The sequence below is a fragment of the Anarrhichthys ocellatus genome, unplaced genomic scaffold, assembly GCF_004355925.1.
Source record: "Anarrhichthys ocellatus isolate YVR2014 unplaced genomic scaffold, GSC_Weel_1.0 scaffold161, whole genome shotgun sequence".
NCBI classification, from domain to species: domain Eukaryota; kingdom Metazoa; phylum Chordata; class Actinopteri; order Perciformes; family Anarhichadidae; genus Anarrhichthys; species Anarrhichthys ocellatus.
In genome coordinates, this window is record NW_022280191.1 from 262,978 (window position 1) to 285,859 (window position 22,882).

General features: G+C 44.2%; 3 protein-coding genes across 5 annotated transcripts in view; 1 reads left to right on the forward strand and 2 right to left on the reverse strand.

Moving 5' to 3' along the window:
• Positions 1 to 82: 82 nt before the first annotated feature.
• Positions 83 to 10,331, forward strand: hsf2 (heat shock transcription factor 2). Of its 3 annotated transcripts, XR_004213911.1 has the most exons (13): positions 83 to 256; positions 669 to 777; positions 2,506 to 2,633; positions 2,771 to 2,895; positions 3,092 to 3,167; positions 3,374 to 3,435; positions 3,614 to 3,692; positions 3,888 to 4,021; positions 4,423 to 4,689; positions 5,287 to 5,389; positions 5,463 to 5,597; positions 5,676 to 5,916; positions 7,193 to 7,224. XR_004213911.1 is itself a non-coding variant. In XM_031878091.1 (12 exons), exons 1-12 carry the CDS (start codon positions 164 to 166, stop codon positions 7,525 to 7,527), a joined length of 1,578 nt encoding a protein of 525 aa, XP_031733951.1. In that variant the 5' UTR covers positions 83 to 163; the 3' UTR covers positions 7,528 to 10,331. The 3 variants fall into 3 exon arrangements, 1 of the variants encoding a protein (XP_031733951.1); XR_004213910.1 differs by having other exon boundaries at positions 5,463 to 5,916; XM_031878091.1 differs by lacking the exon at positions 5,463 to 5,597 and having other exon boundaries at positions 5,850 to 5,916; positions 7,193 to 10,331.
• A 40-nt stretch (positions 10,332 to 10,371) lies between these two features.
• Positions 10,372 to 16,888, reverse strand: serinc1 (serine incorporator 1). The gene is made up of 10 exons (XM_031878092.1): positions 16,736 to 16,888; positions 15,839 to 16,000; positions 14,607 to 14,800; positions 14,436 to 14,515; positions 14,002 to 14,139; positions 13,725 to 13,894; positions 13,485 to 13,575; positions 13,099 to 13,240; positions 12,704 to 12,928; positions 10,372 to 11,430 (listed from the first exon to the last, which is right to left on the reverse strand). The coding sequence occupies exons 1-10, from the start codon at positions 16,772 to 16,774 to the stop codon at positions 11,292 to 11,294; spliced, it is 1,380 nt and encodes a 459-aa protein (XP_031733952.1). The 5' UTR covers positions 16,775 to 16,888; the 3' UTR covers positions 10,372 to 11,291.
• A 641-nt stretch (positions 16,889 to 17,529) lies between these two features.
• The window catches only part of slc35f1 (solute carrier family 35 member F1), a 9,728-nt gene continuing 4,375 nt past the window's right edge, over positions 17,530 to 22,882 (reverse strand). The window contains exons 4-8 of the mRNA XM_031878102.1: positions 21,937 to 22,096; positions 21,642 to 21,798; positions 21,066 to 21,118; positions 20,784 to 20,938; positions 17,530 to 19,754 (exon numbers count right to left, since the gene is read on the reverse strand). Of these exons, the coding sequence (XP_031733962.1) occupies positions 19,521 to 19,754; positions 20,784 to 20,938; positions 21,066 to 21,118; positions 21,642 to 21,798; positions 21,937 to 22,096 (759 nt within the window). The 3' untranslated portion in view covers positions 17,530 to 19,520. The remainder of the gene's footprint in view (positions 19,755 to 20,783; positions 20,939 to 21,065; positions 21,119 to 21,641; positions 21,799 to 21,936; positions 22,097 to 22,882) is intronic.

The window sequence follows — 22,882 nt, forward strand, 5'->3', positions numbered from 1 at the left end:
TTGCGCTCCGTCTCTACACACATGAGAAGTGTTTTCCACCAATCCGCTCCCGTTCACTAGAACCGGAAGTTGTAAGCGATAACATTCTCTGAAACAACAACAGGCTTTCAGCAGCATTTCAGCAGCATTTCAGCAGAGGCGCTTGTGTCGTTGGATTTACGAGATGAAACACAACTCGAACGTCCCGGCTTTCCTCACCAAGCTGTGGACGCTTGTCGAGGATGCCGACACCAATGAGTTTATTAGCTGGAGCCAGGTAACGCTAGCGTTGCAATTGTCTACCTTTAGCTAGTTAGCACGCCAGTTCTAACAGCTAACGCAAAGCAGAGAGCCGACGTTAGCTAGGCAGTGAGATTAGCCCGGAAGTCAATGTAGCATTTCGCCACGCTAACAACAATGAACTATTAAGATTCAACAGCCACCGAGCTATCGGCGAGCATTAGCCGAAGCTAACTGTTAGCTAGCTAGTGGTTCATCTTCATCGTGTAACGGTAGCTTGCACGCTGGGCCAAATCCAGTCTGTGCGTCATGCTAGCATCAGTTCCTCCATGCTTTTTGGCCACTGAGTCCTTATAAAGCTATGTGTGAGCATGAAGTGAAGTGGCACTATGGAAATAGATCCAGTGGCCCACTGAGACGCTGTTCTGACTGTCATTGGTTGTTTCCAGGAGGGCAACAGTTTCCTTGTGTTGGACGAGCAGCACTTTGCCAAGGAGATCCTCCCCAAGTTCTTCAAGCACAACAACATGGCCAGTTTCATCAGGCAGCTGAACATGTGTAAGACTGCGTGTATCTACCTGTCGTGGTTTGTGATACATTTAGTTGGTAGTCATTGCTTTGCAGTTGTTTCTACTGGGAGAGGCTGTCTTATTCTGCCTTCACTTGGTCAGTCTGCAGCCACACTTAGTAAGCCAGATGACACACACACACACACACACACACACACACACACACACACACACACATACACACATGGTAAGTAGTGATACATAGCCCTGAAAACCTAACCCATAAAGGCTGAGAAGCGAGAAACTAGCCTGTTAGGTTATTGCCCTCGTACTGACTCACCTCTTAACCAAGTAAAGAAGTAGGGACAGGACCAGGCAGGGCTGCAACTAACAGTCATTGGCACTATCAAATAATCAGCAGGTACTTATTTTAATTGATCAAATATTTGTCGATACTATGTGAGAAAACGGCTGTTGTAATTTCCCACAGTCCAAGTTGATGTGGTCCGATAGCTTGTTTAATTCAGCCAACAGTCCAAAACCAAAATATACTCTGTTTACTGACATATAAGACAAAGGAGAGCATCAGACCCTAACATCGTGGATCTTTGTACCAGCAAATGTTTGACATTTTAACTGGAAAAGCACTACAGCAATTCAATCAATCAAGTGTTTTTTTCCCATCGATTAATCTACTAATCCTTGCAGCTGTAGAAGCAGCTCTGTTGAGGGTAAAACAGAGCTGCACGATGCATGGACGGAGGCCATGGTAACCACAGTAACTGCAATGCACAGTGTAAACATTGAATCAGCTGTTGCTCCGAGTTACTTCTGCGGTCATCAGCAGGACAGACTCTGTCGGGTGGTCCAGTGCAGAAAGTCTGGTTTGGTGTTAGATATGTGACTAATTATACCAAGTGAAAGAATATCTGTGTGTGTGTGTGTGTGTGTGTGTGTGTGTGTGTGTATACACACACACACACACACACACACACACACAGATATTGAACAGTTTTAATGTTATGGCACATAACTGAACTTGTCGCTTCCATCTTTGGAGCGTTGTAGTTTCACCACAGCCGACTTGCGTCATAATTGCATAGCTTAGTGACAGTGCAGTGGGATTCTTTGAGCTCCGTGGGTCTCTTTTCCTAAATCCTAGTGAATTCTCATTCACTTCTCTCCTTGACCTCATGACCTTTTCCATCGAGATCAAGGTATAGTGTTTAGGAAAAGACATTAGGGTGTTTATTTTTTTCTTTTAGACCACAGCCTAGGAGCCAGAGCAGGTTCTAGCAGTGGGACACCAGGCTGTGTTAGCTAGCAACGCAAATGTTTAAGCACTTGCTAACATTTAGCCAACAAGCCAGAGAAGGTAGTCAAGACTCTTGTGTACTGCTGTTGAGTGTAGCTTAGCCTCTCGCATACAAAACGATCACCTGACACATTGTAATCCCATTTGTTTGTGTGACTCTTCCTAGCGTGCTGCTAGCTAGCTCCTCACTTGTAGCTGCCTGCATTGCATGCTGGCTGTCCTCCCCTCTCTATGAATAGCTGAGAGACGGGGGCGGGGTCTCTCCGGGTTTCCCCTCGTGCACACGCAGACACCCTGCTCTCTCTTTCTGCTCTTACACCTCGTTTTACACCCGTGTCATACACACAGATACCGCAGACAAATTGGCTGGAGTGGGGCTATTTCTGGAAGTCAAGGTGTGTGACGATTTTGGGGCATTTTTTGTATATGCGTTTACATCTGTGTGTTCGTGTCCTTGTGCAGATGGATTCCGTAAAGTGATGCACATCGACACAGGCGTTGTGAAACAGGAGAGAGACGGCCCAGTGGAGTTTCAGCACCCCTACTTCAAACATGGACAGGACAACCTGCTGGAGAACATCAAAAGGAAGGTGGGGTCATCTCTATGTATTCTGCATGCTCACTGTGACACTTGCCAGAAGCCTCGTCATCGCTCTACATTCAGGACAGAGCTTCCGGGGTTAAGATGCTGCAAACACTAGATTTGATTGTAATTACTGTCCGTCAGGTTTCCAACACTCGGCCAGAGGACAACAAGATTCGACAGGATGACCTGAGCCAGATCTTGGCGAGTGTTCACAGCGTCCACAGCAAACAGGAGAACATCGACGTCAGGCTGGCAACACTCAAGAGGTGAGCGTGAAGCTCTGTGCAATATTACAGCTTCAACATTGCCGCCACAGAGAAGGAAAACACATTTCAGATGACTCGTCAGAAACCAGAAGTCCTGCAGTAGCTCTGACCGTTTTAAATTAAGCTACAGGAACTCAGAGGAGACAGGGTTGGTGTTGCAGACTGTAGATTAAACTTGTTTTTTGTTTTTGTTCAGGGAGAATGAAGCTCTGTGGAGGGAGATCTCAGATCTGCGACAGATACATGCCCACCAACAACAGCTCATCAAAAAGGTGAGCACTGCACCGGATGAACCCAGTGACTGAGTATTAACAGCTTGAGGTGGACTGTGTCCATTAGAAATATAAACACAGTTCATTTCTATTCAGTTCCCATGTTTACATTGTTGTGGCGTTGATTACTTACTTTAGAAAGGGAAGTCTAATGTCACCACACGCAGCAGGTCTCTGTTCAGTCTCAGAGACTCTTCTCTTTTCAGCTGATTCACTTCATCGTCACATTGGTGCAGAACAACCGCATCCTGAATTTAAAACGCAAAAGGTGAGTTCACACTGACAAGAAAAAGACCCCTTAATTTTTTGTAATTTTTACTGGAATGACCCCCATGAATAATCTAATATTTAAATCCTCAATGTTGTATTTTTGACCAACGACAGTAAACCAGCATAATGTAAACCCTCGTCTGTATGAACTTTAACTGTTGTTGTCCTTTTGATAGGCCACTTCTTATGAACAGCAATGGAAAGAAGCCCAAATACATTCATCAGATCTACGATGACAACGTGTGTGTGGACCAGGTCAGTAAACAGCAGAACCCAGGGACATAAACATGGGGAGTATCACCTATAGTGCACTCCTGATAGGATCGGTTACTCCCCACACTTCACTTTGTAAGCCCACGTGTTTTTTGTTGTCGCTTTTTAGAAGGCTGCTATTGAATGTGCGACGTGTTATATATGAATATTTGTGAAGTCCCGTGTGTTCCCGTTTAGACGTCTGTTAACAGTCTGAACGGCGTGAAGGGCTCCGAGGTATCGGATGACGTCGTCATCTGTGACCTGACCGAGAGTGACGCCGAGTCGGCAGCTGAGGTCGCAGAGGGGTCGCCCAGAGCCCACGAGCAAGGGTAAGACCAGTTACCCATAAGTCATCAGGTGACATTCACTCTGTTCTCCTGCTTTCAAACTGCCATTCATTTTGTGATTATGTCAATTCAGTATAACTCCTGGTTAAAAAAGACTTCTAATAGTCTTTCTTATGTCGGTGCATTGGTGAGTAACTCCATATATATATTATGTGCGTTCAACACGTTTAGTACTTCAAAGTACTACATTGGCCGCCACAAAACTTCATCGGTGTACCAGTTCTTAGAAAAAGAAGTAGATGAACTTCTGTGTGGACGTCAATGTTTGTTGATGTACTGATTGAGAATGTCCTTCGCTACAAAACTTTGAATAAGTTAACTTTAAAGGACCAGCCAGTGCATTAAATAGCCAGCAGTATCTCAATGAACACGTCCTCCTTCAGTGACATGGACATCGTGGAAGTCGAGCTGGACAGCTGTGCGTTGCTACCGGTTGAGACGGAGGTGAGCACCTCCAGCACAGACGACGTCAGACAGACGGAGGCTGGTGTGTCAGCGGCAGCAGCAGCAGACGACAGCAGTGGAGCGACCAGCAGCGCCCTGCAGCTCAATAAAGCCTCAAGCCTCAGTCTGGAGGACCCCGTCAAGCTGATGGACTCCATCCTGAGCGAGAACGGGGCGATGTCGCAGAACATCAGCCTGCTGGGCAAGTAAGTGCCGACCTAATCGTAATTCGTACAGAAACAGAAGCTCACTCCGAACGTTATTGCAGGCCTACTAGGCTCAGGAAGTATCCACTGATGCGTTATTGAGAGTGCTACCGTTGGACCAAAAGGCTTATTTTCTTCTTCCGTTTGGTTTAACAGCAGTTGGCGTCCATAAATGTTGCATTTCCGCCATCTACTGGAGAGCGCTGGGTCTTCCCTGCACTTGTGAATTTTGTGTGACACACAATGATCTGCTGATGTCACAAATATATTTCCATTTTAAAATGCTAAGCGGACGATTTCTCAAATGAATATAAGGATTGTGGAGGTTATTAAGCCATGCCAATGGGGATGTTTTTGTACAACTGTTTATTTACAATTGCTTGTGAGAATTAACGAGTCTCATGCTTCATGTATTTGTTGTGGAGTAGTTATTCTGTAGCAAAGTAACTAGTAACCAATGTATAATAAATGTCCACTGGTACGTCTGTCAGGGTTTCCATGTGGTGATACTACTTTAATATGTTCTACATGTTTATGAGAAGAAGAAGAAGAGTTGCTGGCTCCTGGTGGAACATGGTGTTTTGTGTGTGTCGTCAGGATGGAGCTGATGGACTATCTGGACAGTATTGACTGCAGTCTGGAGGACTTCCAGGCCATGCTTTATGGAAAACAGTTTGGCATGGACTTTGATGCCTTCGAGGTAAAATGACATCACTAACAAACTTAAAGACAATTCACCTGATCAACGACACATCTGATGGCTTTTATTTCAGGGCTGTGGTCCCCTGACTGTATTCATCCATAGAGGCAAATTACAACATTAGAACAGTTGGAGCAGACGAGGACAGTGCAGTAATGATTGAATACACTAAAGCACATCAGAAACACAGTACTCTGGAAAACAAAAGGTACCTACTTTATTAGTGTGACATTAGTCTCAACTGAACTTAAGAATTGATTTAACTCTGGATTCCTCCATCTGTTAGTGAGGGATCTCTTTACAGCCGCTGGAGACAGATGGAAGGATTTCAGTGAACCAATAACTCCGTCAATCTACATAAGGCCATTTCAATATTATTGATGAATCTATACTTTAATCCACCTGTTTTATGTTGAAGCTGGTTTCTTGTATTCATCATTCCCTCTCTGTGTGTTTTCAGGAGGGTGTGTCCTCCAAAGACAACACGGCACAGCTAAACCGAGGCAAAACAGAGGAAGTCAACACAGGTGAGCACAGGATACTCTCATACTCACACTGGACTTACCGTGCTTCTCATTTATAACCGTCAGGTACACTCAGAACGGGACCTGAAAGCGGCGTACGCCACTGCCCACACAGAAGGTGTGATCTATAAAACCAAACTTGTCGGGAGAATGTGCGCCCTCGTACAGAAACCTTGATACATGCATGCGCACGTTATGTAGACGGGGGAAATGTGACACACTTGGATGAAGTGTGTGAGTGGAATCATTATACGTGTGATGTAACTTACAGATCCACCTCATCAATCAAACCAGCAGTGTTTGTGCTGTGACTATTCCCTAAGCATCTTTCAATTGTCAGAGACGTAAAGCAACTCGAATCTTGAATCAAATTCTGCTCAATAATTCATTAGTGCCATCATCATCATCATCATCACGTTCCCCGCTCCCGGAGCGCAGAGAGAGCCAGAATACAAGCGCTCGTAGGCAGCTGATGAAATGATCTGAAATCCAAGATAACATCAGATCGCTTTAAAGAGCTGCAGAGCAGAGCTTCAGTGGTTCTCAGTAATATCACAACACTGTGCATATGTCACCAAGTACCAATTCAGTTTTCATGTCGTGTTTGTGTGTAAAATCAGTACAAATGTAAATATATATATATTTTTTTTTTTTTGTACGGTTTATTCAATAGGGACAGAGACAGTACAGAGAGAAACTAAAATCATCTATCCGATGCCACAATCGGAGTGGGTCTCCAGTGCGCCACGCTCTCTGCACACCTCACGGAGCACATCTTCATCACCTGCACATGTTGTGTAAATTAGCATTGTGTAAATAAAGCCAGGGATAACACTTCATATCCTCCAAGTCCTCATCATAATGCAGGCCAAGTTCCCCATAACAAAACATAAATAAATAGTGTTCACCCGTCAAACTTCCATTTTTAAATGATTCCCCTGGTTGGGGGGACACCACAGATTGATGCGATCATTTTGGAAGCAATCAGAACAGATGAGCCTAAATGTTGCGGTGACACTCATAATGTGTAATGCCTCATGATGGCTGCACGGGCACTGTTAGGACGATGCAAATAGAAGAATTAGGAGGGAACTTCCTTTCGTAGTTTCCCTGATAAGCAGCTCATTTCTCTGCATAAACATTCATGGGGCGCTCTGCATCGACCATTTATGGTTGCATGTGGCCGTGTATGTATATACAGCGTGGAGTAGCTGGAGGTGTGGTTGTTTAGGTCTTCTCCATACAACAAATAAGGACTCTTCCGGTGTCTTGTGTTCAGATAAGCAGTTGATCCAGTACACGTCTTGCCCTCTTCTGGCCATCCTGGATGGCTGCATTACTCACCCGGAGCTGGACCTGGGTCCCAGCAGCAGCAGCATGGGCTCCTATACCAGCCACCTCCAGGCCTCTTCCAACGCTGCTGCTTCTGTGGAGGCCGAGCCGCCCGCGGAGCTGCTGGACACCAGCCTGGAGTCGAAGCAGCGGACCCGCAGCTCCCTGATCCGCCTGGAGCCTCTGACGGAGGCGGAGGCCAGCGCCGAGTCGCTCTTCTACATGTGCGAACTGAGTCCCGCCGGAGCGGAGGGCGACGCCACCGCGCTGGACGGTTTGTGAGCGGGGAGGTGGAACCGGTAGGACAGGGATGTTGGTCCACCACAGGATACAGACAGTACTGACTATGGGCGTTAGTATTCCCTCACCTCTCTTGGGTGTGCATGTTGAGAAGCAGTAACGGAACTGAAGGAAGCACCAGGCTGCAGTCTGTCCCATGTACACATTTTTACATTTAAGACTTTTGCGTTTATGATGACAATTGAGTGACAAAAATAAGCCACATTCTCATCAAATATGATAGATGTTTAACAGCCTCTGGCAGGTTATTAGAACTTTGAACCTAGAAGATTAGAGTGAAAAACCCTGCACCACTTCTTACAGCCATGACTCGGTCAGGACAGAAGACACACACAATGTACACAGAGCTGAGTGTGTCCGCTCAAGTCTTATACATATCTTCAGATCATAATCACCGTGTTCTTCTGTATCAAGAGTAATCTCACTGTTGTCATAGGAACATCTGGACTTATTGGCAACATCACACTTCACCCAAAGCATGATGGAAAGTTAAGTACCAAAACATTCTAATCCAACATGGAAACGGAAAGAAAACCCATGAAAAATATCGTTGTTTTGTTTGATCAATAAATGTTTAGACTCTAAATGTCTCAACATGGTTCTTATACCTCCGGAACACTTCCTGTATCCACTCGTATACACACATTTACCTTGCTGTGTGTTTATTAACACACAAAGCACTTTACCTGCCTAAAGGTGTCTCATCCAAACAGTTCTACATGCGTAGTCCTGCTGCCCTTCATCCTGGGAATACGTAAACGCCGTGTAGCTCAGACTGGAGGGAAAAGCGAGCAGAAACGGATGAGGGGTCAAAGGGGTAAACCGACTTCACCGCCGTGTGTCTGAAAAGGGATGATAAGAGTACTTTATTTCCATGAATTAAATGTTTTCATAAACGCAATGCTCTCAAATGTAAAAACGGTTTATTGGTTTACACAAACTGTGGCTCGTGTAAGCACACGACACTCTCACCTGGATCCATCTTTCGTCTTCAGTAGCTTCACCGTCAGTAAAGCGTTGCATCACATCCGGTTCCACAAAGTCAGTGAGGCGGCGGCATCTTCACCAACATGTAACAACACGTTGAACCTTTTCTATGTTCTTTTGAAAAATGTATTTATTTCGATTTTTGTTTTCTTATGTTTTGCTACATTTCTGTTCACGAAGCTAGTACTCTGCAGAGAAGCAGCATTCCTTCTGACAGGGTTGTGTTCAGCCCTGCTCCTTTGAGTAGAACAAACGGTTAAAGCGTCAAGAGTCATTTCACAGTTTGCACATCACTTAGTGGGGGGGGATGGGACGGGACCCATTATATAGTAAAACAACTCTTCTCAACAACAGTTAAATATGCAGTGTTTAAGATGTATGGCCTAGTGTTGTAATTTTGACTGCTTCACCACATAGGACAACCGGTGTGAACTCCGAGCCCTGATCTCAGCTGTAAATAACTTCACTCTCATCGTGTTCAGTAGCTTAAGTATGTTCATGTTGTGGTTCAGGGAAAGTCCTCCCCCGTCTGTTGGCTGATATGGAAGCGCCAGTTTCCTCCGGTAGCTCCACGCTTTAGTTCTCAGACGCTGGTTATAGTTTACTCTCCATGGCCACAGGGGTCACGTGACTTCTCTGTGACCTGCCCGCTTCCCATGAGCTGTCTGTCATTGTTGCAAGCCTTGCAGTTAAAATAAAGCAAATGCTACAGTGTTCATTTGTCGTTCATTGCTTCTCATCAGGAGACTGAGACTGTTTCTATAATCTATAACCACGTGCAGAGTTAAACCAACAGCATCAAGTATTATGTGTGTGTATCCAAAGCCGGATGTACACTGAGTTGGCAGATCGTTAGATAAGTCTTGTTCGGACGATACCCTCTTTGAACTCGGCCTTCATTGTTAATCTTAACTACACACCTGTTTAAAGTTTCATGGCACTGAACAAGCTAGTTGGAGTTTGCATCCATGTCTTTCCAAAATGTCATCGCTTCATCATTTTGTAACACAGGAATTCTTGAGTGAGTTTTGTGAGGTCACAGTGACCACCGAAATCTATTCCCTTCATCCTTGAACCCAAGTGGACGTTTGTGCCACATATGATGAAATTCCCTTTAGGCAGACCTGACATGTTGCATCCATGAGGTTTGGATGGACATGAGGTTGCAGTGAATTTATGACCATTCAATTCAAATGAGGTAATCCTTCAGTGGACTTTTGTGCCAAATTTGAAGAACTTCCTCCAGGCGTTCCTGAGGGGTTGTGTTCACAAGAATGGGACGTGCGTGCTTATGAAGTGACAGGAGTAATAACAGCGACAGCTCCCGTCAGAGCGGATGCATGAAGTCATTAAAAAGGTCATGTAGTCATAATATAGTGAGTCAAAAAGAGTCATAGTATAGGATGTAATTATGTCATATGGTATAGGATGTCCAAAATAATCATGGTATAGTATGACGAAAAAAGAAGTCACAGTATATTATATATAAAAGTCACAAAAGTATGTCAAAATTAATTTAGTATATGACAAAATACATTTTTTTAAAAGTTATAGCATAGAATGTCAAAAAAATCAATAAGTCAAAGTACAGTATGACCAAAAATATAAGTTATTTCATCATATGTCCAATATAGCCATTGTATAAAAAAAAAGTCATCGTACAGCATGTCAAATGTAAAATAAGTCATCGCATAGTATGTCCAAAAAAGTTAAAAAAAAATAAAACTCATGTCGAAAAAATTTAGATTGAATTTGGCAAATTCATAACATGTGTCCACACTGTCCAAACATACTGCTGAGAGACGGTTACGGCGAGTGGGGGAAGAAACAAAACATGACTCCTTTTCCTTCAGTTTTATTAAACCAGTTACAATATAATTTTACATGTCAGGAGAGAAATCATATTAGGATAAAAGCACAGGTGAGACAATCACACCAATGCACACAATCACACGACGTGTGTGAGGAACTACATGCTAACTCTGAACACAACCAAATAATTTATGTAGAAGTTTTCAATTTTACATTTAAAAGTCAAAAATTCAAATCAGAAGCCACACAAAAACAGGAATGCTTTTGTTGTGAATGTGCAAGCTGCAGAGGACACTCGCAGCTGGTAGAGCTTCAACACACGACGGCAGATGACTAGAATACCACACACACACGACGCTACACAGCACTGCTCGCTCTCGCGTCTCAGCGCCACAGCTGGAGTACGCTCACACACACAACTGAATCCATCAGACAAGCGAAGCACTTTCATTTACGTGTAACAGCGTTTCCATATGTAATCCTGCAGTCAGTGTCGTTGGCCATCACCGTCCTCACACGAGCTTCAGTTACAGCTACTCTTCATGTCACATTAGGTTTGATAGGAAAGAAGCATGCAGCTCTGTCTTTAGAGAAAGAGAACGAAAAACCATCCGCTAGAAATACACAGGACGTATTTACAATGGCAAACTGCGGGGGGGGAACCACTACAACAGGCTGCTGAGGATTCACAATGACGTTGCGGCAGAGGAGCCGGGCTGCAGCCAGAGACGGAGCTGAGGCGGGACAATCAGAAGCCCGGACTACAGGGGACGAGCCCACAGCCCCCGAACCAAACAGCCCCCCCGCTCCTCTGCTGCAGCTGGAACTGATGCGGGGTGCTAGCTAGCTACTGTTTTTTTTTGTTGTTTTTTTACTGACTTTTTGCTGAAAGAAACACAGGTGAAGCAGAGCATGGATGTGTTTGTGTGAGCGGTGGGACGGGGCTTTCAGTCAAAGTCTCTGTTGACCAGGACCAGCGGAGCCACCAGCGTCCACACGTACAGGGCGATGCAGATCCAGCTGGAGGAGATCTTCACCCACACCGACGGCCACTTGCTGGTCATGGCCTGGTAGTTGGCGTCGGGGCTGCGGAGGGAAACAACAGCTGACAGATTTAGGCTCTGCGGCTATCGGGCTGTGTTCCAACAACTGTCAAATGAAATGCTCCAAAAAACAAACAAATGTAATAATTTAAAAAGATGAAATGATATGCAGTAATCTGATGTCCCTTATTGACCCCTTTACAGCAGACATCTGAAAACAAAAAATGTTAACTGCGATAATTCAAAAACTGTACAAGATATCAAAAAGCTGACAGATATGTGAATAGGTCAATAGGTCCTGTAACCTGTTCAAAGTTCAACTGAAGGCTGTAGCTGAACGTGTGTGGAAGAGGTTCAAGTTCAAACTGGAGCAGGCTTAAAAGGATTTGAAGATTCTCTTCATTGAGTTACATTGCAAAAAAACAAACTGGGTAAAAATAAAAATGTCTCGTTGTTACATGTTCGGTTGTCGGAATCCATATTAATAATAGCAGACTCAAGTTCTACAGAATTCTAACAGAAAGTGTTTGAAATTGATCAAACGCATTCGGCCGAGAGTCACCGATTAACACGGCCGCTCACTAAACCAAAACACCGTCTGCGTCTATGGCTGCTAGCTACTAAACGTGTTGACTAGCAGTGGACAGGTCGTGTTTGTAGCGCTCATTTTAAAACTCGATAAAGACAAAACTCTGACGTTCTGTATATGATCACAGAGAACATAGTAGGATTTATATATCTGGCCACTCATCACTAACACACAAATCTGGAAAGTTAGTTTGTTTAAGTTGCACAGCTTGACAATCTATTGCACTCCGCCGTACTTAAGTTGCTAAACTGCTTGTACACATTTAAGTCGCCATCATTGTTCACAACCTGTAAAAGGGTCTATACTTGAGATTATGTGATTTCTTTGATAGTTTACTTACTATATTACTTTGATTGAACTTGATATGTATCACTTATTAAACAGAGTTTGATAAGGATGCTTTAACCTTCATTTGTTGTCTGAATCCATCCGCAGTTCATTTCTTGACCACTTACTTCAAGTTAAAAATCTCTCAACTTTTCAGAAAAGCTCTGGTGACATCACTGTAGTGAATGGACGGGAAGCTTATTTTGGCCGTGTCCGTCTATCCCAAGCTTTATATTTCGGACACACACCATCATAACAAAGACCCAAAGTGTTGTGCTTTTGTTTCTGTACACCTCGTCTCGCCTTGCTCTAACGTTACGTCTGTCAGATTGAGCTCAAAGTGTCCCTTCCTCTGTGCCATGGGGCTCCACACTGTTGCGCTGGGTGACACGTTGCCTACCTGTACCAGTTGGTGAGCGTCATCATGATGTAGAGCGACGCCAGGAAGAGCATGAAGTGGAAGAAGGAGTAGGAGTAGGTGACGCCGTCCTTCTCGTTGTCCACGGCTCGGCCAGCACCGCTGCCCTCCTCGAAGCCGTCGGCCGTCGGCCCGTCCTCAATCAGGGCCGACTCGTCGCTGGTCAGAGTCAGCTTGTTCACCTGGGTGTTGGACGAGTTACGAATACTGATGGACGGACAGAGAGAGGAGAGAGGACATAGAGAACGTCAGCTGCCTTATCGAACAACAACACAAGGTGACAGACGGAGGCTGTTTCAGGCTGCAGCCTGCCCGTTGGTAATTAAACGGATTAGTCTCTTCACAAGTTGAAAGATGATAAACAAGGACCTCCTCACCTGGAGTAGAGGACACACATGAGGAAGAGGATCAATCCCACAATGCCCTGGGCATCCCACCACTGAACCACGTGGTCCTGACCTGCAGGACTGGTGCTGTTCAGCCCGATAATACCCAGAAGGCTCGGGTTGCATTTCCTGTCTGTGAGCCACAAGAAAATATGTTTAATTCATGCTGTGTGACTGAACTAGAGGTTGCCGCCTAGTTTCTACCAGATATGATAACAAACTTACATGCACCTAAGGAACCAGCTTATTGTCAGCTGTTTGCAGTGATGTGACGTTACATATTAGAGGAACACAGTCTCTATAAGCGCGGTAGGGGAGGAGAGAAACCTGATTTCCCCTGTTAGAGTAAAGCAGCATGGAGATGTATGTGATCCTACCAGGCTCATTGGTCATGGCAGACCAGGTCAGGTACATGGTGTACAGGGTGACCAGGGAGGACTGCAGCAGGCCAGACCGGGGCTGGGACTCCTTCACACAGAGAAAGGCAAGCATTCGTAGGAAAATCAATCCAAGACCAACTCACAAGTAAAAAGTACTCGGCGCGCATCCGCTGAGCATCACGGAGGGAATAGCGCACGACTTATTCTGTGCTTTAAGTCCCAGACATGAATGCAAACCTGGATCGGAGGCAGGATGGACAGGACGGAGGCAGCCACGCACAGCAGCATGTTGATGCTGATGAAGACCTTGTTCTCGGTGCAGCCGTCGGAGTGGGTGTAGTAGACATAGAACATGACCAGAGACACCAGAGACAACAGGTAGTTCACCGCGGTGACCGACAGCAGAGCTGTGTACACAAAATAGCAAGGTAGGCATTTTTTTTTTTAAAAAGGTAGTTATTGATCACGTTTTTCTCTGTGACACAAAGCCATTATAATAACACTGTCACCGTACCTGCATACCAGCAGCGAGAGTTTCCCTCCTCCATCTTCTCCACCCAGGACTCATTCCAGGAGTGGGCGAAGTCGATGAGTAGAACCAGCTGGATGAGGATGAAGCAGAAGGCTCCGGCCATGCCGATGTAGAACCACACTGTGGGAGACGGAGAGCGAGGTCAGGTTGCCATTATGAATCACTTATGATGTCATACGCAGACTAATCCCAATGAGAACTGATATCTGCAGTCTTGATCTACCATCACATAGGGACATTTTTTGCATGTATCATCAACCTTCTTGGTTTATGTCTAGAACACAACTAGTTTTTCGTGTTATCATATTTTCCGGGAAACAGGAAGAATGGATTCCTAGGATTAAGGCCTTGTACAGACAGTTGCGTGCCACGTTTCATTTGAGAGGAGAAAGACGATAACAGACAAGAACGGTTACCAGTTGTGAAGGGACCTTCTGAGATGAAGAACGATCCGATAGTGATGCCAGCAGCTGCAGCAAACTTAAAGAACCAAAACCTGGAAGCGAGAGGTTTTTGTTTTTATCAATTGTTGCACAGATTAGGGCTGAAATGATCAGTGTGTCACCAGTGGTTGGGCGCTGACTCACCCGTTGTGCAGCGCAGCTCGGGGGTCGTGGCTGCTTCTGACTTTGATCATGAGCACAGAGAAGAGCAGGAAGAACATGGCCATGCCGAAGCAAACGCGGTACACGGCCTTGTAGCCGACCAGCACGTCGCAGTTCACGTGACCCTCCACGCCGGGAATGGACGAGCCCGTCCCTCCTTCACAGAAACCTGGAATCTACAGCGGCACACGGGATGGAAGACATTTTAGGCCAAATCACAGACTTCATGTAACATTCTACTTATTTTCTAAAAATCCTGGTACGAAAATGTAAATATAAGACGTGACCCAAATGCTTCAAAGCTTTGATTGTTGCCATGGTAATCGGCTTCCATATCAGTTTTCAAATGCAGGGTTTTGTTATTATCATTATTACTATTATATACGAGTTACACCAAAAATCCCAAATAGCGCATAAAATAAGGAATAGTAATCACACATTAATTATTATGAGTTATTCTCAGCGCCTGTGGCCCGAGCTCTCAACCAAGCCAGGTCTTTCATTTATTGTGCTGACATCGGCTATATTCTATTCATGTATTAATTATATTTAAAGGCCTACATATGACCTCATTAGTTTTCATTGGCTATCATTTTTTTTTGCACATTTTGCAGCCATTTGCGTTTCAATGAAAAGGGGAAATTTCAAATGTTTGTCCTCTTCTCTATTAGATACTAACAGCACAGTAAAGGACAATAGCAGTACACAATAACTGCAAGTTTGAGGAAAGTGTGCCAGCTTGTGTTTTCCTTGTTACTCTCGGTTGTTTTGTCATTTTGTAAATGCTTTTTCCTGCTAAACAGCTTATTTTCAAGATTTTAAAATGGTGCTTTTGTGTGATTCTTAGCTAAGAATGTCTTTGGTGGAGGACAGCTCTACGCAGAATAATCTTTAAAATAGGTACACCGAGGTGGCAAATGACCAAATATCATTTCAAAGCACCTGTGAACCATTGTTGCATGCCAGTACAAGGTACTAAACAAATAGAATTAATTGTGTATTATCTTCGTTGTAATATACCTTTAAGTAAAATGATAAAAAAACAAACGCTCCTTCACAATAAAAGCAACTACTAACCACCACATTTAGCAAATAAAGCAAACACGATAGGCTTCCAGCACTAGTTGTTCTTGAACCTAACAGCAGCAATGTGAGAAGTCGTTCATATGCTATTCCTTCCCTGCACTGTAATAATGAATAGTTGCATTTCATACCTTCTTGAGCTGACCCTCCATGCCGGGCATCAACATAATGCAGGCGAGGCCCACTCCCAGCAGCAGGAAGAAGGCATAGATGAGGCGAGTCACTGTGGAGTTATTTCCACCGGGGCAGCATCGACACAGCAGGCAGGGGGCGCTGCCGCACAAGCACGGGATCTGCACACAAACCAGCCTTGCTATTAATTACCTAGTCATTAATCCTATTACTGGACGGAGAGATACTCACTCACTCACTCACTCTCTCTCTCTCTCCCTCTCTCCCTCTCTCTCTGTTGCTGTCTGTCTGCACATGTCGCAACTAGCGGATACCTGACCCCTGTTTACATGGCCGCAGTGTTGCAACAGCTAGCTTTGACGTTACAGCCCCGGCTGCTCATTGACATCATCGACATGTTTGTTTACAATGTTCAACCAACATAGAGACACCAAATACACGTCAAAATACTGTAAAGTACCAGTAATGCTCATTTAGCTGAGCAACAACAGAGCGGTTCGCCTAACATTAGCTTAAACATCGAGCTCGACGTGTTTTGGGGTTATTATTTAGGTTAATGTTAGTCAGCTGGGTTCCAAACAAAGGCAGACATCATGTAACTTAGCCCTACAGTTAGCTTACACAACGTCAAGAGCCGATAAACCCCACCAATGTGATTAACTATAGCTTCGTATTAGCATTATATAATAACAGCTAGTGAATGCTAACTAGCTATGTCGGGTTTATTTATGTCCGTCTGCGCCGCAGTTGATCAGCGCGACGGCCTGCTGCCGTCTGTGTTATTGCGCAGTCATGACAGCACTTGTTTGAAGTGCGAGCAGCAAATAACAGCGATAACACATCCACTGCTTTCACTGTCAACGGTTTTTAAAACACCAAAGACGTCTGTAACTTACCCAGCTCGCCATGGAGCACAATCCCAAAACGGCTCCCATGATGGCGGATGTTTTTCTTCTTTTCTAGTCGGTCGTTAGATGGCTGGTGCTTTCGTGCTCTCCCCAGAAGATGGATGATGCGCTCCCGCAGACTTCTACTTCTTCTTCTTCTTCTTCTTCTTCTTCTTCTCATAAAAGGTCTGGTAGTTTTGCTGCCCCCATAGGACGACTGCAGCCAACACACTCCACTCAGTCTTTACCCACACACTGAACATGTATTCAGTCTGAGCGTGAGTGGGGACCCTCCCTTAAACAGCAGGAAACAAAAACCTCATCTCAGTGTTACATAAATACATACACAAAATCAACATTTTTGCAGCAATTCCAAGTGAAAAAAATAACTCAAAGTAGTGTATAGGATTTTTTAAGAAATACATTTGTGAAGTATTTAAAATTAAGTAAGTAAAATAGCAAAAACAATAGTCCTTGAGCTTCTGGACCATTATTCTATAAGACATTCTGGGCGTCCCACCAGGGGCCCAATGACACAAGCAAGCTGGAGTTAAGACAATAGCTGGAGAAACAATAGCTTACCTTTGGTTGTCCATAAGACTTTCTTACACCGTCTGGTATAACGTCTTCCAGAGGTCATCAGAGATTTCCCACACTTTGATGTAGAGCAAGTTTCATTCAGCAAAATCTTTAAACTCAATATTCTGCTATTTAGACTGTTCTTCCTGTTGGGATTGCCAAATTCAAGTGTTCAAAAGTACATTTTAAAATGTGACACTGCGCACAAAGCATGTGGGGCTGGGTGTTCTGACAAAGATGCTTTATTTTACAATAAGTAACATCATTGTAAGCACATTGTAGACAGCAACTCCGATGCACTACACCAAACAGGATACAAAAGGCCATTGAAAGAGGAGCGTCAAGAAAGTCCCTCGGAAATAATCCAGACAGGAGATTATATACAGTCATGAAGTCAACAAAGAAGCAGACCAAACCAAGTGAACAGCTTTATCTTCGGTCCGTTCAGTAACCCTGTTACGTCTCTCCTGTAAATCCACAGGCAAATGTATTGCTTCCAATATTAGGTTTCAAACAGAATTAGGACTTAAATAGGAAGAACAGACAAATAATACAAGGGATCAAATAATGCTCCTAAGCCTTGAGCACACTTTTCCTCTCATGAAACAACAGTCTCACGTTTCTCATGGTGTGCACACTGAGCAGTAAGAAGAACCAGTCAGTTGGATTTGAGCGGTAGAGTATCTCAGCACTCATATAAACCAATATTAGGGCAACATTCACACTGATGTTAATACATCTGAAAATGCACCATACGTGGACAACACGGTTCAGTTCACGGCAGTGATTTCAGATCGGCCGTCCACAGTGAAATGGCAAAAAAACGAGAACATAATTAAACATCTCCTGTCTTCTTCATTTTCATCTGGTAAACAGCAGTTTTGGTAAGGATACGGGTTTAATACAACGGCAGCATATCAAACCTCCATTCTGTCACTTCCTGATAACAGCCAAACCAACAACACAACAGTTTGCTCATGGTCATTCCTCGTCATGGTTAGCTCTACCTTACTTATTGTTGTACGTCTTCTGTGGCTCGGGAGGAGCTTCGTCAAGTCTGAGAAAATGACATCATAGTGATGTCATCAGGGTTATCTCGGTTTGGGATTGGAGAACAATAAAACGGCCGCATTACAAACAGGAGGTGTGGAGTTTGGAAGACTTGGGTGTTTACCAGGAAGGTTGGGTTTAATAGAGTTACCCAGTAGTTTTGATGATTTTATGATTATTTTTTGATGATGAGTCGTGTAATATTGTCTATTGCAATAATTTATGGGAATTTTACTTCCAGGGCCAGTGGCTGCATTTCCATTCATCTATTTCCAGATATCCATTTTTAATAAGTGCATAAAACACCTGAGTGTAAATGCAGATAATTAAATGCAAGAACCCACCCTGCCACCTGAACAGACCCCAAAATAAACTCTCGAAAGATTTTTCGTCAGTTCAATGATTTACTTTCTGTAAATTCTGTCTCAAGATGAAGGTAAATAGGCTACTGAATGCTATTTTTGGCGTAAAAGTAGTCAAACTTAGATATGACAAGACTAAATATATTTGTACCAGCCTACAAACCTTCAGTAGCTGATGCAATGTATTTACATACAGCGCAGCTTTGCGTGATACAAAGACGGTAAATGGATTTTATGAACTGCCATTCATCTTTCATTCCTCACTTGTGTCCCTGCTATGGAAGTATTAACTGACTCAAATCTGCGTATTACTTACTAAGCTCGTCATTGAATGTGAGCAGGTGAATTTATAAACACAGTAGATTCCAATCAGATCATAACAAAGTCAAATGAATACAGCTTTAACATATACACGTGTGAAGCACAAACATTCTTGACAGATATAAAAAAAGAAAGTAGATTAAATACAGTAAAAGTACAATACCATCTACTCACAGTCTTTGTTCACAGTGAACTCAACAGTTTCACTCACTTTGCTATTTGTTTTAACGACATTCTGCTTATTCATTTTTCAGATACATGTATTTGTCTTAACTCGGTCCCTGAGCAGGTGGAGACTTTGCTCACCAATACAGGCCATTAAATGATAAGCAGGACCTACCTGGGTGATCACCCAGCTGCCCTGCTCAGGAGACCAGGTACAGTCAGTATATTTCTCTGTATACAATTTTTTGGGCAGAAACTGGAGGCTGCAGCTGGCTCGCTGATTCACCAGCCTGACTGACTAAACTCCCTCCCAGATCTTAGGCGACGCGTACGGGAATCTCGTCCCCCGCCTCGGGACCCAGGCTGGTGTAGGTGACGGAGGGCTCCAGGACTCCAGCGCTGAGCGGAGGCCGGTCGGTGGCCTGCTGGCCGCCCGCGTTCCTGAACTGCTTGTAGACTCGCGGGTCCTGAGCAACGTAGGTGGACGAGGTGGCGTAAAGGACCAGGCCCAAGATAATGATGAAGAACGACAACAAATAGAGGGCCGAGAACTGCAACACAGAGACAGACTCAAACATAGGAGCTGTATTTCTACACTTCTGCTGGTTTAAATCCTATCTTCTCCCTATACATCAGTGTGTAAGGATCAATGACATGGAGACATGATGTCGGTGTCCCCCAGGGATCTATTGTAGGCCCACTCCTCTTCAGCATATGCATTCATGATCTGCCTTTAGCATGTATTGCGGATGATGTTCAAATATAAGCGTACATTGTTTGTGTATCAGCAGATAGTGTCATCTTAGCCATGTCTCTCTGCTTTAAACAAGGTATGCATGTTGTGGCAAAAGCAAACCTAACCTAATGAAGCCCTATCTGTCATAGCCTTTGGGACTGGTATAAACCTGGAGCCTCATTACAGAAAAACATCTTGACTTAAGTTTCAAAGACAAATCCTATCTTCCTAGTTCCTAAAGTCATGGGTGTGTCCCATCCTATCTCAGACCTCCTAGTTTATCATAACCTCAGAAATCCTAACTATAACTGTACATTTGATTATTTGATCGGCACTCGTCCTGTCATGCTTGTATCTTTGATTCAGAATGAGAGTCTTGGCAGACGGGAATTTCAAAGCCACAACATACGGTTTGATTTGTCTTTCAATCAATATATTTCAGTGTTCTTGTTGTTCCCCGTCTTTATTCTAGTTGCCATTATGTTACAGACCTAACAACAATTCTGCTGACATTTTTGGCAGATATTTTGAATTTAGGACAGGGTCTATTTATGCCATCCTAACTTAGGATTCCTAACTTGGGAAATCCCTACGGTAGGACGCTTCTGTAAAAGTTAAATTCCTATCCTGAGATAAGATAGGATTTGTGGTCAAAAAGATCAAAATCGATGCAGCAGAATGACGGATATTGTCTTCTTTGTTCCACACATTCTTTTTCCTTGTCAAAACCTGGCACCTACATCGCCCACCATGCAACTAACACTTTGGTCGCAGATTCGGATGTCTGGGCATCTTTGGACCTGCATATCTCCAAAATGAAAACTTCCTGGCAGTTTGCTCTTACCTTGTAGTGAAAGAGGAAGAGGCCACAGAAGAAGCTGTACAGGTCGGCTGTCAGCAGAGAGAGATTGACTGAGGTGGCACTTGTTCTCTTTATCACCAACGGCATGAAGCTGTACAGGCCGAACATGAAGGCACTGAAACTAATGTACAGAAGACCTGCAGACACACAGAGGGAGCAAATGATTCGACCAGTTACTGTCATTACATTTTACTTACGTACTCACTTGTGTGTATGAATCCACGTTGTGTATGTCTGTGTTTCCTGATGTATGTGCATTCTCACCTATCTGCCAGTCCCAGGGTACCCTCAGCAGCTCCTTGTGTTCCATGATGGCCCTGCAACAGAGATTAACCTCTGATGGCCATTTCCACGCTCAATTTTGTCTCATAAGATGTTGCAGCAATTCTTGGGGTTGATACCATTTGATACACAGATTTTGTGCAAAATGTAACAATTTTTGAACACTCAAACAGTTATAAAAAAAGGATCACAAATCCCTCCAATCTACCTCACTAATACACCAAGACTTCGAGGAACTCCATAGAAAATTCCATGCTGTGATTTTGTGTCTAAAACGTTTGACATTAGGAGATTTCTGCACAAGCAAACGGGCAATTGGATGACAAGAACTTCTGTTGTGGAAACTGATCAGAAACCGCCTCATTGTCAATATATCGAGGAAAGCCATACAGACAATTTCAAGACTGTCTAGGGACTCCAGTATGCAGATATAAGTTAACATGACGTCTAGCTTTAAACTCAACGTTGTACTTCCGTACAGTACTGTTAGTTAATTACTTTCCACCACTGCCCAGCTGTCATGAGGTGTATCACTCCCCATTACACACGCAAACTCACAGCTGGATGCCGCTGAAGAAGGATCCGAAGAGTCCCATCATGCCGAGGAACTCCACGCGGCTCAGGTTCTTCACGATGAACTCCTCACAGACGTTGGAGATCCCGTAGAGCGTCGCTCCACCCAGGACCAAGAGGTCCCCAAACAGCTTCTGCTCTCCTGATTGATGAGGGAGAACGAAGATGGGGAAAGAGACAAACGTGAGCGAGAATGCAAGTCCAACAAAACCTGGCAACCTCCACATGTACCTGCAACCTGGCGTGCCGTGTATGGTCAAGAACGCGTTGGGGCACTCACCAAATCCTTGCTGCCGACCAAGCAGGATGTCAGCTCCCACCATGCAGCCGACACCCAGCAGACAGAGTCCTGCCCCGACATAGTGGACGGCCTTGTACCTCACCAAAAGAAAGAACCAGGAGAGCAGCAGGACCACTGGGATGACAAAACAGTCCAACAGCTGAGCGGAAGGACGGACACACAGAGACAAACACATACAGGCATGGTGAGTTCTATTTATTTATGGTTTCAGTTAGTTGTTTTCTTCCTCCTGGGTGGCTTCATCACTTCAGACTGGTGACCAGTAAACAACAGCAGCAGTGGGCTGGGAAATCACCGAGCAACAATGGCCCCTCAGCCACAGCATTTAACCATTTAAGCCCCAACTTTTCTTTTTTTAAAACCCTAACACCATCATTCAATCTACAAATTTTCAACCGGCTCAGTGTCACTGCAGCACGGACAATACGTTGCAGCTGAGTTGTCAACATGCATTGACCCATTCAGAAAGTCCAATGTTCAAAGTCCAGCTGAGGCGGATGGAGATGCCGCTATAGTTCTGTAGGTATTTGGTTGTAAACCAAAGTATTTGATGAGGATCACTACTGTTACGTTTCATCATGAAGATAACATAAATGTCTGCCAAATGTCATAGCAATACATTGAATATTTGTTGTGATATTTCAGTTTGTACCAAGGTGGTAGACAGAGTGACACTGCCATTACTAAAGAAAAAAAGGAAAAAAATTAAATTGTACTCCATGATATTGATAAGGCTCCAAAGACACTGGATCCTACACTACCCACAATGCAATTCAATTGCAAAGTTTTTTGTTAGACCTCAGCATTTCTGGTAAAGGTCCATATCTTTGAAGCCCCACCCCCAGAGTGGTTATTTGGTCAGACTTGACAAAAGTTTTACACACACACACACACACACACACACACACACACACACACACACACA